This window comes from Aulonocara stuartgranti, assembly GCF_965226115.1.
Source record: "Aulonocara stuartgranti genome assembly, chromosome: 17".
NCBI lineage: Eukaryota > Metazoa > Chordata > Actinopteri > Cichliformes > Cichlidae > Aulonocara > Aulonocara stuartgranti.
Window position 1 is genome coordinate 27,580,001 of NC_138953.1, and position 15,384 is coordinate 27,595,384.

Sequence of the window (15,384 nt, forward strand, 5' to 3'; positions counted from 1 at the left end):
GGGCATGCGACCCACAGGTCCCAGCCTCTACAGTGGAATGGCCACCACCACCAGCACCCCAAACTTTGGATCCCTCACACAGAATCAAGGAACAACTGGACAAACAAATAAACCTCCTGACATGTCAGCATTGGACAATCTTTTTACATCCAACAAGCCCAAAGTCACTCTTAACCAGATCGGTCCCAAAGCTCCATCTGGAACCAGCAGCCCTTGGCTTGGTCAGTTTAATTCACCCCAGAACCCTCAGACTCAGATGCAGGGTGTGCCAGTTGGTATGGGAGGGGTGCCCGGTGGGTTTGGGATGCAAGCAAACCCTTTTTTCAGCCCTCAGAACTTTGCTCAACCTGCTGCTGCCCCTAGCATGAACCCAAGTGGGATAAAACATAGTGCATCTGTCAACAATGATCTGAAAGACTTATTTGGCTAAACAAGAATTAAAGAGAGACTCCAGGTTAAGTATATTCTTTTAATGACTGTGGACAGAAGAGCCTTGAATTCTCACAGAAAGGCCGACTGAATGTGAAGATTGAAAGTCCTTTCAAGGCTCTTACTGTTGGCATTTTTAATCTGACCTGGCTTAAGTTCTGACTCTCTCTGTTGGCAAACTAACCTGAATTCCATTTTTACTTGACTAGAAGGACAGACTATCGAGGTGAAGTTTCTTCTTCTATGCTGGGGGTTTCCTACTGTTTTTGTACTTAACATTCTTGATGGGTTGACTTGAATTCCAACTCAGATTATTCAGGAAGGGTTTGTGTTTATAACATGAATGATGGCGTGGATGGACTGCAATTCACTTCTTGAACATGTGACGTCTGAGTCAACACAATTGGCGGAAAAATATTTTTAAAAAGTGGTTACTGTGTCTCATCTGGTCATTTTCAGGCTTCTGTACCTTTAATCCTGTTTGGATTGTAATCACCCCGTTAATTTGCCGTTATCGGTTGTTATTATTCCTATGACTGTTAATGGTAGGTAGTCACCTCACTGCTAGTGGGCTCAGTAGAACAGGGCTGCTCAAAAAGAAAATAGTGCATAAAGAGGCAGGCAGGAAAGTGGGGGTATAATCTTCTTCTTCTCATTTCTTCTAGGCTTGATTTTTACTTTCACTTACTTTTTACTTGAATTTGCTGCTTCTTGGCGTCCTTGTGCTGATTATATTAAGTTAAAAAACTACTTGGGTAGGAAAAGATGGAATGCACTTCTTTACACAGTCGCTAGAGAGCTCCTGCATAATTGAGGCCTTTTCTGCTTATTGCCAATTATGATGGTAGTAGGTGGAGATGGGTGCATGCTGACTATATTTATGGGACTGATTACAACACATAATGGCTTGTCAGTGGGCTGATTACATCCATGCGAACTATACTGCTTTTCCAGACTGTTTTTTAGAATTGCTGCAAGTCTAAAATGATCAGAGAGCTGGCTCGGAAACAGATGCCACAAACAACAAAATGTAATCTAAATGTAGACTGGCAGTAGCTTGAATTTTGGCTCTGAGAAGCATGCAGTCTCTGATCTGCATCCAAGAGGCTCCTCTGTGGAGGAAGTCTGAGAGAGGGTGTCGAATTGACAGCCCCACCGTTGCAGTTCAGGCTAAGAAAACCAAGTAGCTCCTCTGTAGTCTGTTTCTCTGCTGCTACATTAAAGTAAACAGTTTTGACCGCCCAGGCACCTTCTTTTGTAACAAGACCAGTTTCTGTAACTGCAGTATGGGTGACTAACCTGTGTCGGATGTGTGGAGTAACCATTGAAGCAGTGTCCTTTTTAAAAAGGCACTACATAAAAGAGCATATGCACTGCTTTAGCTATTGTGCCTTACGTGGGTACATATTTAAATCTAGACGGCACTCATCTGTTACTCAAGTATTAATGTTTTCCATCTTTATCAGCTGTCTGGCACTTGCTTCTCTAACCACTTGCTTTGTTGCATGTTACTCTCCTTGACCACAAAAGATCTGAAGTTTAATTAACATCTTTTCTTATGATTCCTCATGATTCTAGTGACCAATGAAAAAATATATTAACACGTTTTTACTGATGAGATCTTTAAGGGACTTCTGCGCTACCATTTATGTTGATCAGTTTATGAAATAAAGATTATCACAATATATTTTGATTGTAGCACTTTTCAGCTATCAGTAGACCTGTACTGGTGGCATATTATGAAGTGTAGATAAATAGTTTATTTAAAAGTGGGTTGCTCTGAGAGGGCCTTGCCTTTTTTTTTTTTTTTTTGTTGTTGTTGTTGTGGTAATGTTTAAGAGGCCTTAGCTGAGTTGTGTGCAATAATCACTGTCGGTTGTTAAGGGTGCATATCGATTGGCTCGAACATCTCTCTCCTTAACTAAAACTTTGTTTTGACCTCTTATAACATAGGTCTGTGAAATTTTCTAAAGAATTAGATATTAATGTGTGCTCATTCTAAAGCTACATTTTTCAAGAATCACAGAATTTTAGGGTTTTTAGGTGTACATTGGTCATACAGGTTGTTTTTTTTTTTTTTTTTTTTTTTTTTTTTTTCCATGATGATGATGATTGTTTAAAATGTTTTATCTTTTATCACAAAACCCTTTTGGTTTTGTATAAAAATGCCACAAATGGCAGTGTTACTCATTTAACTTAATCCCTGGGTTCTGTTAATTCCTCTGCTTTTCACATACCAGACTAAAAATGTGTCTGCAAATGGATGTTTTTCAACCTTGAGTCAACATGTGGCACATATTATTTCATTGCTAAATGGATGTAGTTTTTGGAGTGTTTCACATATCCTAGCAGAACCCCAAAGGAACAACTGAAAGCTTATTCTTCTACAAGATCATTTATATATGACTGTTGTCCTATATGTGTAGTGTGGGCTTTGTTTCATGTGTCAAGGTGCTGGTCTCTGAGGGTGGAAATCTGTACATATAAAGGAAAGTGCACAATCTAATCTTGTCTGGATTTTTGAGTGTAAATTTAAGAAATGAAGGAGAAGCACAATCCAAAGGAAGTTTTAATAAATTCTTAAAAAGATTTACATGGCACAGCTTGTAGACAATCAGGATTACACGAAATAAGCAAATTAACTAGGGTTAAAAAAAAAAAAAAAAAAGTGAAAACATCTAAAAAGTCCAATAATTACACAAATTGTGAATATTTGAAGATTTACTAAAACATGGAATTTACTTGTATTTTATGGTGAACTGATAAAAAATAACTGATTTTAAGTTAAAAGATTTGTAAGTAGTTTTCTCCAAAGATTTATCTGTAAAGGATTCCACTTATTTAATATAGAATAGGCTACATTAGCCACTATCACAAGTGCTCAACCCGGCCATGTAAAAAACTCGTACATGGCTTAATTTACTGCATCTCTGCATGTTAGTGTAGCTTGATAAAAATTCAAACTTGCAATGAAAACAAAATGACTTCAGCGGAGGAATAAATAAATGTCGATCAGCCTGTTGAGGTGAAGAGGGCAGGAAGGGAGGAGGCAGCTTCTGACAGGAGAGGCAACCTGAGGTGGGCAGTGACACAACTGGTAGGATCAACATTAAGTTGACCCCTGACCTACAAATCCCCTCAGTCACTGATTAAGTCTCACCGCTCTGGTTGTGCCCGTGCTCAGGTTTATCTGAGTTACTGTTATAAAATACAAAAGGTGTATTAGCCAGGACTGTAGATTTAAACTATAAACATTCAAAGCATATACACCTTCACAAAAATTCAGCTTTTACGCAGGTGTCTTATCAAGAAAGAATAACTAGTCAAATTATTAATCCGTATGTAAGGGGGCAGCGTTCACTTCCCAATGTAACATTTACGCTAATCCACATTAACAACTCAAGAAATAAGAGATATGTGGTGACTAAGTTAAATATCTCTCCTTTCCTGGTGTTCTGCTGAATAAAAAGGAGACCTAACTGACCTTCTTGTCCCAGTATTGTTATCGACTTAGACATACCTGTGATATACTAGTGGTCATATAATGTGCTTCAACAAAAGCCTTATTGTTTGGTTTAACAGTTCTGAAGTGAGTGTATTACCTGAGAAGCCCAGCGTGTATGAGGATCTGTTCATCTTGAAGTGTAGTGTGCCCCGTTGGTTCAACTGGTGCTGTCTCTCAATACCACTGCTGTCAAATAAACATATCTGCACACACCACATATAGAAAGAAACACAAAGAGAGAAATGCACTTTGTACATTTAGTGCAAATTCAGTGGGGCAAGGATTAAAAGTTTTAAGACAAACAAAGATAAATCTGTTCTTCTCTAAACAGGACCATAATTTATGAGAAATAAGTAGGACTTGAACCTACTGAGACCATAAACATATCAGGAAAGTGTTTACTGATTTCATCTATTAGCCTGTTGAACAATAGTGTAATTATAGAAATCTTTACAGTCACAATAACTGAAGGAGTTACACACTATTAGAAAGAATGGTGTCCAAACTTTTTTCCCCAAGATTTCCATATTTATTAATGGAAAATCACCCAGGGGCCAACAATCCTTCTCACCTTTCTACTTTTCTGTCACATGTGGAGGGTGAAATAAAAAATAAGATCAAGCTGTTTGGAACACCTGAAACTTCAGTGAAGCTGCTGAAGATCGTCATCTCAGGTTAATTTTAAATCTGACTAATTTTTGTGTGTATTGCGTGAGTGTATAAAAAAAACTCACGCCCATGAGATGGAAAGAGGAATTACACTTTATTCATTCCGTTTGCAGTGGAGGGCTATAAATACATATAAAATCTGACCTAGGGCCATGATTGGCCCCTGGACGTGGTGGACACGCCAGGTCTGTGAGAACCCAAGCAATTACAGCTAATTATCTTTCAAGTCCACTCTAAGTGCATCACATTTCTGCTAAAACAACATGAAATGTTTGGACGACCTACTCACACGTGCTTGGTGTTCTGTCCGATTTGGGAAATCTCCTGTTAATTCCCACCTGTAGGTCTGGGAGGCGGCGGCTGTGAGCAGGGCTGAAGTGGAGCCAAGTCTGCAGTTCAGAAGAAATGAATATCATACACAATCATACAGAGGTTTTGCTTTCCTTACTGACATCTCGGTGGATTAAAGTCTTTATTTTCACTCAGCTAGCTGCAGACTTTGCAGTCTGACTGCAGGAAAAAAAAAAGTCTTACACTCCAGTGTTGGATGCAAATTTTGGACGCCTGCGCACCTTCTTATAAGAGCCTGTAAAGGTGTGGAACTCGGTCATGTCTACAAAATGAACCAAATAAATAAATAAATAAAAATATCACTGTATAAAAGTACAAGCAAGAACACATCACTGTAAATGGCACATACTTGAGAAATCGATCACGTAGCCTGAAAATGCAAAGGTTCCCTGAGGGTTCAGGGTGAACTGTCGTTCAACTTCTCTGCTGCTGACTGATGGCGACAACATGCTTAAACCCTGAAGAGGAGGATGACATGGAACACTCAAGGGATCAAACCTTCATGTAAAACTCAATGTGAGTTTATTTAGAATTTTTTTTTCTCACCTGGGATCCATATTCACGCCACACTTGACCATCTCTGAAGTACCAGCCTATGTCCTCCATCTGCCCCTGAGGAAAGAAGTTTAGTCTCCGCACCTTCATTCCTGGGTCATTCGTCTGTAACCTATCAAAATCTATGAGCACCTTCCTGTTGAAAGACAACACAAAATCCAGTCGTCTGTGTGAAGCTTGTTAATGTTCTAAACAACATGGGTGGGAGTAGTTTATATTTGACATGATGTTCTGTGACCTCCCCACCTTTCCCTTTCCCTACATCATATAACAAAGGGGAAACCCTCAAACGGAGGAGCTAAGGTGGGCGGGTCCAATGCAGCTTGCATACTAGATACATGGACGAGGAAGTGGTATGTTCCAGTAATGTGGGCTGTCACTGAGATCAGCTGATCTGTTGATTTTATGGCTTTACTGAACTCTATAACACTGTTATGAAGGTTGTTCCACCCCCCAGTAAAAAGTTCCATATAAATACTTAAAGGTCCTTTTCTGACCAATGACATGCTCACTTTCAGTTTTGTAAAGTTGCTGATACTATCAGATATGCTCACAACACACTGACCCATGGCGTGTATTGATACTGATTCCCTTGGCTCCTGGTTGGCAGTAGTGTGCCTCTATCACATGGTCATTTTCAATTTTCAGCCACTGATGGCCAACTGACAGCTGCCACTCATAATTCTTCCTGTTGACTGTGAAACACAAGCAAAGATCATGTTATCGTACACACTCCACTTATTAATATGTGTTTTTGAGCAAATCTGCACAAAGGCTATGGCTTCGTGTGTAGTGTATTTATTTTTTATGGTTAGTTGTTATTTTAGGCCATATTGTTCTTTTTAAGTAGCTGCTGTTGGCACAGTCAGATGAGATAGAAAAATCAATGGTCCTTAAGTCAAAGGACTAAAAGGCAATCCTATGTAAATGAATGTATGCATGTAAATGTGTCATACAGACCTACAGTTTCCTGCCAATAGACCTTTGCTCCTTCATTAATCTAGAATAACAATAAATAAACATATTGTGGTCAAAACCTTTTTATCCCCTTTTCCCCCACTGCTTAGACTGATACAGCACTCTTACCGTCAACTCAGAAAAACCACCTGTGAAAACAAAAAAGAAGAAAATCACCTCTCTCTGCATTGTTGATTAAAATGTAATTAGATAACTTTGTTAAACGCCGGTTTACTTACTTATGATCGAAGACAGACCTAAACGTGCCATTCCACACAAACAACTGCTTTCACTTTCTGCTGGTGGGCTAAAGTTCATCCAGTGTGTGGACTAGGGTTTGGTTGGTCCATATGATTCAGAGAAGATAAAATTTCCCTCAATTGCCTATGAGGAAGACGTACTAATGCTGTTATCGCTGTCTTAGTTTCCTGCAATTACCCTTTAGAGAGCCTTGTATGTGCCAGTCTAGAATGGAGAGAGGGCAAGACTCTGTTTGAGTACTTGTGAATAAAACAAAAACACACAAAACCAGAAATTTTTAGGGCATTTCTTTATTAAAGTGCAGAATTGAGTATCCTTGTAATAGAAATAGAATGAAATAAATAAAATAAAAACCTCCCACAGTACAATAAAATAAGTCAATGGTAAGGTTCATCACATTGTAGATGTATTCTTTTTGTCAACATAAGTTTACAGATGAACAGAAATCATTTTTGTTTCATTTACACAGCAACAGCCTTCTGCAGATGCTTTATATTCTAACATTGCAATACACTACAACAGGGGTCTCAAACTTAAGCTGTGGGCCACTGTTGGCACTGTCATCTCATCGGAGGGCCACTCTAAAAGAAACACACAAGAAAACACCCACAAATATTTCCAAAAGAGTGTTTTTTTTTTTTTTTTAAATTTCAAGTATTGTATAAGACAAAACTGCAAACGTGAATGCAGTTTTTCCCCGCAAATCCTCTAACAAAAAAAGTAACTTCAAGATCTATATACGGGCTGTAAGTAGGGGTGGCCGCAAGTTTCACACCCCTGCACTATCATTTACATAATTTATATTAGGATATATTATTACTACGCTAATGCACAAAGGCTGTATTCTATGTTGGTTTTCTGGTCTTTCCTGCTTCCTTAAATTGATATGTTCCTGCAAATATGTAAACAGCTAATGAGCCATCCCTATAAACACCAAAAACAAATATGGAATATAAAATATTTGAGGAAAAGTTATTACAGAATGCTATGTGACATAAGCATTTTTGTAATGACCTTTGTCACGCTGATTCCTCAGATGATGATTGTTGCTAACAGTTTGAATGTGTTATCTTTTATTACACTACCTTTTTTTGTATAAAACGCTACTAATGGGAGTCTTAATTGTTCAACTGAATCTTTGTGTTCTGTTAATTTCCCTATTTTTTCCATGCAAGATTAAAAATGTCTTCAAGTAGACGTTTGTTATACTTAGATCAACATGTGGGATGCATCCTAGCAGAAGCTCAAAGGAGAAACTGAAAGCTTATTCTTCCACAAGATTATTTGTATACAGCTGCTGTCCTGCATGTGTAATACGGCTTTGTTTTATGTGTCACAGTGCTGGTCTCTTAGGTTGAAGATCTGTACATATACACATCTGTACACCATATATGGTGGTTATTTCTTTGATGACTTTAAAACACGAATTTAGATTTTGGAATGTAAATGTAAGGAACCTCAATTAAGGAAAGTAAACACAAGCAAAGTGCACTGATTAAAAGGCACTTTTAATAAATTCTTAAAAACATGCATGCTAAGGACAAAGGATAAAAAGGGAAAACTTTTAAAAATTCCAGCCATTACAACAACTTGTGAATATTTGAAGATTTACTAAAGCATGTTGCATTTTATGAAACCATAGTTAAGTTAACAAAAGGCTTAAAGTAAACTGAATTTTTTTTTTCCTCCCACTGATTTCTTTGTAAACGATTCCACTTATTTAAATATGGAATAATCTGCTAAAACCAGCCCTAAACCCAGAAATGTGGAAAACTGATAAAGGAAATACATTTTACTGCTTAACACTAAACGTAGTGTCATCTTAAATGTGGAAAAATAAAATTTATAACGCTTGCATTAAAAACAACATGTCTTCAGAGGGGACAAAGTAAATGTCTATCAGTTGTGTTAAGTTAAAGGCAGGAGGAAGGCAGGAGGCAGTTTCTGACAGGAGAGCCAACCTGAGGTGGGCAGTGACACAACTGGTAGGATCATCATTAAGTTGACCCCCGACCTACCAATCTGTTGCCGCTCAGTCACTGATTAAGTCTTCTCACCGTTCTGGTTGTGCCCGTGCTCAGGTTTCTCTGAGTCATGGCTATAAAAGACAAAAAGTGCATTTATTCACAACTTCAATTATACAAATCTTTGAATATGGCTTTTAACTTTAAAGGTTTCTGATTATGTTTGCTGCTTACCTGAGAAGCTTAACTCATAGCTGAAGTTCCTGGTGGAAAATGTCATAGTTCCTGATTGGTTTAGTTTGTACTGGAACTCAATCTCCTGACTGGATGTGCTGCATATTCCCTGAATAACACAGAGCAACAACACATCAGAGAAAACACAGTCAGGCAATGTTGTTAAATTCTGGTTAGGTCACCCAATACTTTGCTCAAATTACCATAATTCCATGTTAAAGTATGTAAACTGTGCAAGGGATTGTTTGTGTTTCAGTTTGGAATTAACCCCAAAACCTACAACATCTCAACAGAAATATTATAGATGAATAACCATAATTATATTATATTATATTATACATATATACAGTCAGACAACTTGGGAGGGGGAGGCAGCAGAGATGGAGTGCTGACCTCAGCTGAAGATATTGTGGGGTAGTGGAAGGAGTAGTTTGAAATTTTCCTGAATCCCACTGTTGGCCTTTTGTAAAGTAACAAGACTATGGGGACCAGGATGAGAACTCACTATGGTTCATGCCACTGGGGCTCTGCTCACTGAGGCACATGAAGCTTCTAAGGGACGAGGCCCCAGGTTTCTCAAAAAGCTCGGGATGTTATGGAGCTCTCTTGGTTGACACACTTCCCAATTCCTTACTGGCAGACTGGAGTGGTAGTTTCCCTCTACCCGAAAAAGACACCAAGGAATTTTAAGGTATGTGGGAATTTGCCCAGCAACTCTAGATGTGTTTTGTGGATCTAAAAAGGGCATTTTTGACAGTGCTTTAGGAGTATAGAGTATTGTGGTACAACCACAATGAGAGCTTGGTTCATATTGCCCACACTAACACAATCTCATTCCCAGAGGAAGCTTGACCGTGCCAGAGCTGTCCTTAGTCATTGATTCTGTTTTTCATGAACAGAATTTCTGGGCACAGCCAATAGTTCAGTGGTCACAGGTTCTTATCTCTTTATTTATTTGCAGATGACATGGTTTCATTGGGTTGATAAAACCATGACTTCCAGCTCGTACCGAGATGGTTTGTAGCAGAGTGTGAAGTAGCCGGAATGATAATTAGCATCTCCAACTTCAAGGCCATGACTTTCAGGCAGAGGAGGAGGCGAGGAGTGGTAGGTCTGAGCATCTGTCCCCATGACCCAGACCTGGCAGAAGATTGATGGACGGCTGGACAGATTGATGGAATGCACTAAATGTACTCTATAGGATTTTCTAGAGCACCGTCTACACATGAATAAAAAGAAAGTTGTGGCTTACTTTGGAATAATCTTTCCATGATCCATCCATATCTAGGAACTGCCATTGTGCCTGAGGGCCTGAACTAAAAAAACAAAAAAACAAAAGATTTGAAATTCATTCATTCACAGCATATACATCTTTATGTGCATATCTGGTGTGTTTGAGGCAAAACAATCTTAACATTAGTCAATCTTTTAGTGTTAACATCAGTAAATGTCCTCAAAATATAATATTTAACCTAATTCATGTTATTAATTAGCACAAAATAAGAGATGTGGTCACTGTGTGGCCAAATGTTTCTCCTTACCTGATGTTCTGCTGAACACCATATATAGGAGTCCTTCTAACTGATCTTCTTGTCCCTAAATTGTTGTTGACTTGGTACATACCTATGATAAATTAATGAAGATAATGTCTCAGTGGCCATATGATTTGCTTAAAAAAGAAAAGAAAAAAAAAAGCATGAATTGTTCGGCTTAACAGAAGAGCAGTTCTGAAGTGTGTACAATACCTGAAAAGTCCAGTGTGTATGAATATCTGTTAATCTTGAAGTTCAGTGTGCCCTGTTTGTTCAGCTGGTACTGTCTCTCAATAGCAGCGCTGTCAAATGAACATATCTGCACACAGCACATATAGAAAGCAGTTATTGGTGCTACAAGCTACTGGGGTGTACTTAGTTTTTCAAGAGGACTCCATAGAATCCTGTGGAAACTTTTCCTTTCCTTTAATGAGAGGTCAGAGGTCAGATGTGACATGATACTTGAAATCTTACAGCCCTTTCTATATGTTGACAGTACACTTGTAAGAATCATAGGTTCAGAGTTACAAGGCTTTCTGTCAATTTTCGACCAATAAATCATTAATCTGACCTTGAAGAGCTCTTTCGATGTAATCCAAATTTTTATGGATTGCTAACATGACCCCACTCTACACTCCTACAAAGTTTTATCAGAATTCATTAAAACTTCTCAAGCTGTTTACAGACATCCGTACACGTGCCATGCAAGCATAACCTCCTTTGCCGAGGTAAGGGCAGTTCTTGATGTATCTTTGATGCTACTATGCAGCTTAGTGCAAGTCTTTAAAATTTTTCCATGCAGTTTTTGGATGACCTACTTACATGTGCTTGGTATTCTGTCCATTGCTCTCTGACTCCCATGAATTCCCACCTGTAGCCCACAGAACCGGTCTGCGAGGAGGAAGCTGCAGGCAAGTCTGAGGTCAAGCCAACTCTGCAGAGACAAGAAGTGATTATCATTCATGTTCTTTTCCCGTGACATCCGTTAGCCTTCTTCAGAGAAACTTTTTATTTATTCTCTGGGGAGTTTTGATACTTTTCTTACTGACATCTCTGTAGACTAAGTTTGCTCAGTGTACAAAGACTGTCTAAACTACAGGAATAAAAGAAAAAAGTCTTACGCTCCAGTGTTGGAGGATAATTTTGGACGCCTGCGCAGCTTCCTTTGTAAGCCTGTGATGAGGTTTCTCTGCGTCATGGCTACAAAGTGAAATGAAAACACATTTCCATAGCTGTATAAAAGAGCAAGCTCACAATAATATATCACTATAAACACCACATACTGGAGAAATCGATCAAGTAGGGTGTACGGCCCACTGTAAATCTGAAGGTTCCCTGAGGGTTCGTGGTGAACTGCTGTTCAACTTGTCTACTGCTGACTGATGATGACATGGTGTTGGAACCCTGAAGAGGAAGATGACAAGGAATACTCAAAGAAAACCTTCAAGTGAATTTAAGGAGTTAATTCCTGCAATTTTCCTCACCTGTGTTCCATATTCACACCACAGCTGGTCATCTCTGAAGTACCAGCCTATGTCTTCCGCCTGCCCCCGAGGAAGGAAGCTTAGTCTCTGCACCTTTATACCTGGATTATTAGCCTGTAACGTATCAAAATCTATGAACACCACCCTGTGGAAACATAAAAGATTAAAATGAAAAGTATACTTCTCTGAATGTGCTCCTTTTAAAAAAGATTATTGATGCAATAATTTATTTTCCATTGTCCTGACACAAAATCTGTATCTGTATCAATACTTATTGTTGATAAAATAATATTTTTTCTATAGACAGGACCTCTGTGGTCAAACGTTTATATTTAACATGATGGCCTTGCATGGCGTGAGGAGGGGTTCAAAAGTGGCTTGCATATGTGCAGGCTAAAGCTAAAGAATGCATAGAAGAACTGATGTCTTCCAGTGATGTTAGGTGTTGTTGTGTTTGATCAGCTGATCCATTTCATTTTATGGCTCAACTTGACTGAACCCTTTTTCTTGTAAGCGTACAGGATTTACAGGACTGTTCTACCTACAGTAAAAAGTTAATTTATAATAGCCCAAAAACTGAGTTTCGGTTTACCTTTGTAAAATTTCAAATGGCATCTGACACATTTCCATTTCCCTTCCCTGACCAACTCTCACTTTGTTAAAGTTGCTGATACTATCAGATATAATCACAACATACTGACCCATGGCTTGTATTGATACTGATTCCCTTGGCTCCTGGTTGGCAGTAGTGGGTCTCAATCACATGGTCATTTTCAATTTTCAGCCACTGATGGCCAACTGACAGCTGCCACTCATAATACTTCCCATTGACTGTTGAAATAAAGATATGTTAGACAGAATGCAGTGATCTCATAAACCAATATCTTACTCACAATACATCAAGTGTTTAAAAAGAGAATATGTACTGTTTTAAGAGCAATATTAGCTTATTTTGAATTTGAAGACACCAACACATTTCAAACATTTCAAATGAGGGCAACAAAAGGAAAATTAAGTAGTACTAAAAAGAAAAAAAAACTGCTGGAGGAACATTTTGCAATTAATTAGTTTAAATGGCAACATGTCAGTGACATGAATCTAGAGAAATCAAGTCTGAAATCAGTGTGGGATGCTAAGATGATTCTTAGGCTGAGGCAAAGTGGAGAACTGTTATGTGATCGAACTAGTCAAAATTTAAAATTCTTTCTAGAAAACATCAGCCTAAAAAACAAATGGACGGTCTGGGTTGTTATCAGCACTCAGCTCGTTGTTTACAGACTGTTGTTAAAGGAAGAGGAGATGCCACCCAGCGGGGAGCATGGCCTTATCCCAACTTTTGAGATGTATTAGTGCCATTAAATTCAAAACTAGACATTTTTTGTTCTTAAAATGCTACATGTTCTCATTTTACTGTCTTCTGTGTTCTAAACTATGGCCTTATAATGATAGAGGCAGTATAGCAGGAAGTTAAACTGTCACGTCAAACAGACCTGGGGTGTTCTGGGGAATCTGCTCCTCCTCATTATTGTCCTGGAAGCAATTAATAGAAATGATGCCATGAACACAAGCTCGCCTGTTTTTTTTTTCCAGACCCTGTCAAACCCCTCCACATAGCACACACACACTTACCCTCATCTCATAATAAAAATCCACTGTGACAGAATGAAAGCAGAAAAAACACAATCAGTCAGTCTTAAAAAGCCACTTCCAGATTAAAACTTGAAAAAATAGTTTCGTTAAATCGCTGTATTTACTTGCGATCGAGGACCGAAGCCGGCGGATAGTTTCACTGAAACGATGGCTTACACTTTCGTTTCTGGGCTTCAGCTAATGCAATTTAGCGCGTACCGGTACATAGGTGGAGCTAAAGTACCGATAATGACGCTCCCCTAAGGCTGTCTCTGGAGAGTGTACACTACAGCTGATTCCAGTGCTTTGGTTTCTTTTCACAGCGACAAAAATTAAAGCACAGTGAAGCCATCAGATGACTGTAGAGTTGCTCTTTCATGGTATTAAAGGAACAGTTCACCGCAAAATTACCCTTTTGTACTTCCCTGTGGCCTACAATGTTATGAGGAAGAGTAGACAACGCTGATATTTGGTGTGAACAAAACTACCTGCAACTTAATGTGGCAAAGTTTAAGGAACAGGAACTTTAAAATATTCCTATTGCTTTACAAAGTTAAGACATGAGAAAGTTACATGTTACCAAAAAGGCTCTGCACTGGTTGTTGAAATTCAGAAGGACTGAGTTCTTTGACTCTTTCATATTGTGATGCTGTTTAATTAACATGACTGTTATGAAACAGCGCCTCTCCATCCAGTTGCTATTTACCTTGCTAATCAATTAACTGTGCATGAGACTTCGTTGTTTCCCTTCCTTACTCTGTCAGCCCACTGCTGCCCATCTCTTCTCTCACTAACACCTACCTGTAAACAACACCCCACCCTCTGAGTTTTGCCCCCTCCCTTATTTTGTCAATGGCTTAGAGTTGTCTTACCTTCACAGACAAAATCTGTAAGTGTGTCTTAATTATGTGTGAGTGCCGTCATATGTAACATTCCCCATTTATATGTCACACCCCCCCCCTGTCAGTTCCCAAAGGCTGATTCTGTTCATCTGGACGTTGCGTTTTCAGTGGGTGAAACGTTTCGTCATGCATCGGAGCGACTTCTTCAGTCTCAGCTGACTGCAGGTTTCCCCAACCTTATAAATTGGTACATTTGCACAATGACTGAAACTAGCACCATTGAAGGGACAATGGGCTGTGAGGTCAGTTCCTATTCTGTACACTTATATAGGTGTTCTGTTAAAAGTTATTCATAAATTATGACGAAAGTTACTCATTTACCACTCGTCTCTTGATCATATCGATAATTAATCTCTTGTTTTGTTTTTGTACAGTTGGCCATAATGCTTTAATTTAGACACTGCTGGTGTAACTTTGCTTGACATACTATCCCGAGTGTGTTTGTGGTAGCATTAGTTACATCCATTACATCCATGCATATGTTTTTAAAGCAAATACTACTAACCATCAGGTCATTTGAATTTTCTTCTATTCACAGGTAAATTTCTAATAAATTATGTTTGGTTACGTTGATTTGGTTATACTTACCATTTTTGTCCATTTGTTGAGGTTCTGTATGTGTGGGAGGGGCCACCCCAGTACTTCCTACTTATATAGCGTCATGATGTCATTGATTGCATCACAGGGTGCAACCAAATGCAGGGTTTTTCATTGTGTATAGCATTGTTTATTTTCCTTAAAGTAACATTTTGAGTTGTATTGTATGCAGTGTTTTACTTTTCAAACCATTTAGCTGTGTAAATGAGTTTGTCAGTTAGATGCATAATCTTATTCCTGTTTTTTGTTTAGATCATATTGTTTGGTCTAACCTATTTTTCAGTGGTAGAGAGTAATGAGATTCAGGTGTATGTA

The 15,384-nt window shown here is 38.6% G+C and overlaps 3 protein-coding genes across 7 annotated transcripts in view; 1 reads left to right on the forward strand and 2 right to left on the reverse strand.

Annotated features, from left to right (window-relative positions):
* Window positions 1-2,935, forward strand: part of scyl2 (SCY1 like pseudokinase 2) — a 14,843-nt gene extending 11,908 nt beyond the window's left edge. Inside the window, exon 18 of the mRNA XM_082510124.1 lies at window positions 1-2,935. This exon is cut by the window's left edge and continues 194 nt beyond it. Within this exon, the coding sequence (XP_082366250.1) occupies window positions 1-430 (430 nt within the window). The 3' untranslated portion in view covers window positions 431-2,935.
* Window positions 2,936-3,191: 256 nt separating this feature from the next.
* On the reverse strand, window positions 3,192-6,799 carry LOC309692017 (uncharacterized protein). Of its 2 annotated transcripts, XM_082510128.1 has the most exons (10): window positions 6,706-6,799; window positions 6,596-6,615; window positions 6,470-6,509; window positions 6,075-6,204; window positions 5,501-5,645; window positions 5,304-5,412; window positions 5,138-5,216; window positions 4,893-4,992; window positions 4,032-4,137; window positions 3,192-3,627 (listed from the first exon to the last, which is right to left on the reverse strand). In XM_082510128.1, the coding sequence occupies exons 1-10, from the start codon at window positions 6,782-6,784 to the stop codon at window positions 3,572-3,574; spliced, it is 864 nt and encodes a 287-aa protein (XP_082366254.1). In that variant the 5' UTR covers window positions 6,785-6,799; the 3' UTR covers window positions 3,192-3,571. The 2 variants fall into 2 exon arrangements, with proteins under 2 accessions (XP_082366254.1, XP_082366253.1); XM_082510127.1 differs by having other exon boundaries at window positions 3,590-4,137.
* Window positions 6,800-7,111: 312 nt separating this feature from the next.
* LOC309692286 (uncharacterized protein) lies at window positions 7,112-15,108 on the reverse strand. Of its 4 annotated transcripts, none has more exons than XM_082510627.1 (13): window positions 15,061-15,081; window positions 13,571-13,593; window positions 13,432-13,471; window positions 12,643-12,772; window positions 11,942-12,086; window positions 11,741-11,861; window positions 11,579-11,657; window positions 11,280-11,391; window positions 10,671-10,776; window positions 10,467-10,548; window positions 10,178-10,241; window positions 8,926-9,034; window positions 7,112-8,825 (listed from the first exon to the last, which is right to left on the reverse strand). In XM_082510627.1, exons 1-13 carry the CDS (start codon window positions 15,071-15,073, stop codon window positions 8,764-8,766), a joined length of 1,086 nt encoding a protein of 361 aa, XP_082366753.1. In that variant the 5' UTR covers window positions 15,074-15,081; the 3' UTR covers window positions 7,112-8,763. The 4 variants fall into 4 exon arrangements, with proteins under 4 accessions (XP_082366753.1, XP_082366755.1, XP_082366754.1 ...); XM_082510629.1 differs by lacking the exon at window positions 15,061-15,081 and adding an exon at window positions 14,443-14,457; XM_082510628.1 differs by lacking the exon at window positions 15,061-15,081 and adding an exon at window positions 13,696-14,351.
* Window positions 15,109-15,384: the final 276 nt, after the last annotated feature.

What these genes read in the sequence shown, in the direction of transcription:
- LOC309692017 (XM_082510127.1), bottom strand. Translation starts at nt 6,784, where the DNA reads ATGAACTTTAGCCCACCAGCAGAAAGTGAAAGCAGTTGTTTGTGTGGA. An exon ending in AGGTCTGTCTTCGATCATAA is followed by an intron (nt 6,616 to 6,705) that starts GTAAGTAAACCG and finishes TTGTTTTCACAG; the next exon opens with GTGGTTTTTCTGAGTTGACG. An exon ending in GGACAGAACACCAAGCACGT is followed by an intron (nt 4,138 to 4,892) that starts GTGAGTAGGTCG and finishes TGGTGTGTGCAG; the next exon opens with ATATGTTTATTTGACAGCAG.
- LOC309692286 (XM_082510627.1), bottom strand. An exon ending in TTATCCTCCAACACTGGAGC is followed by an intron (nt 11,392 to 11,578) that starts GTAAGACTTTTT and finishes TTGTCTCTGCAG; the next exon opens with AGTTGGCTTGACCTCAGACT. An exon ending in CTATGAGTTAAGCTTCTCAG is followed by an intron (nt 8,826 to 8,925) that starts GTAAGCAGCAAA and finishes TGTCTTTTATAG; the next exon opens with CCATGACTCAGAGAAACCTG.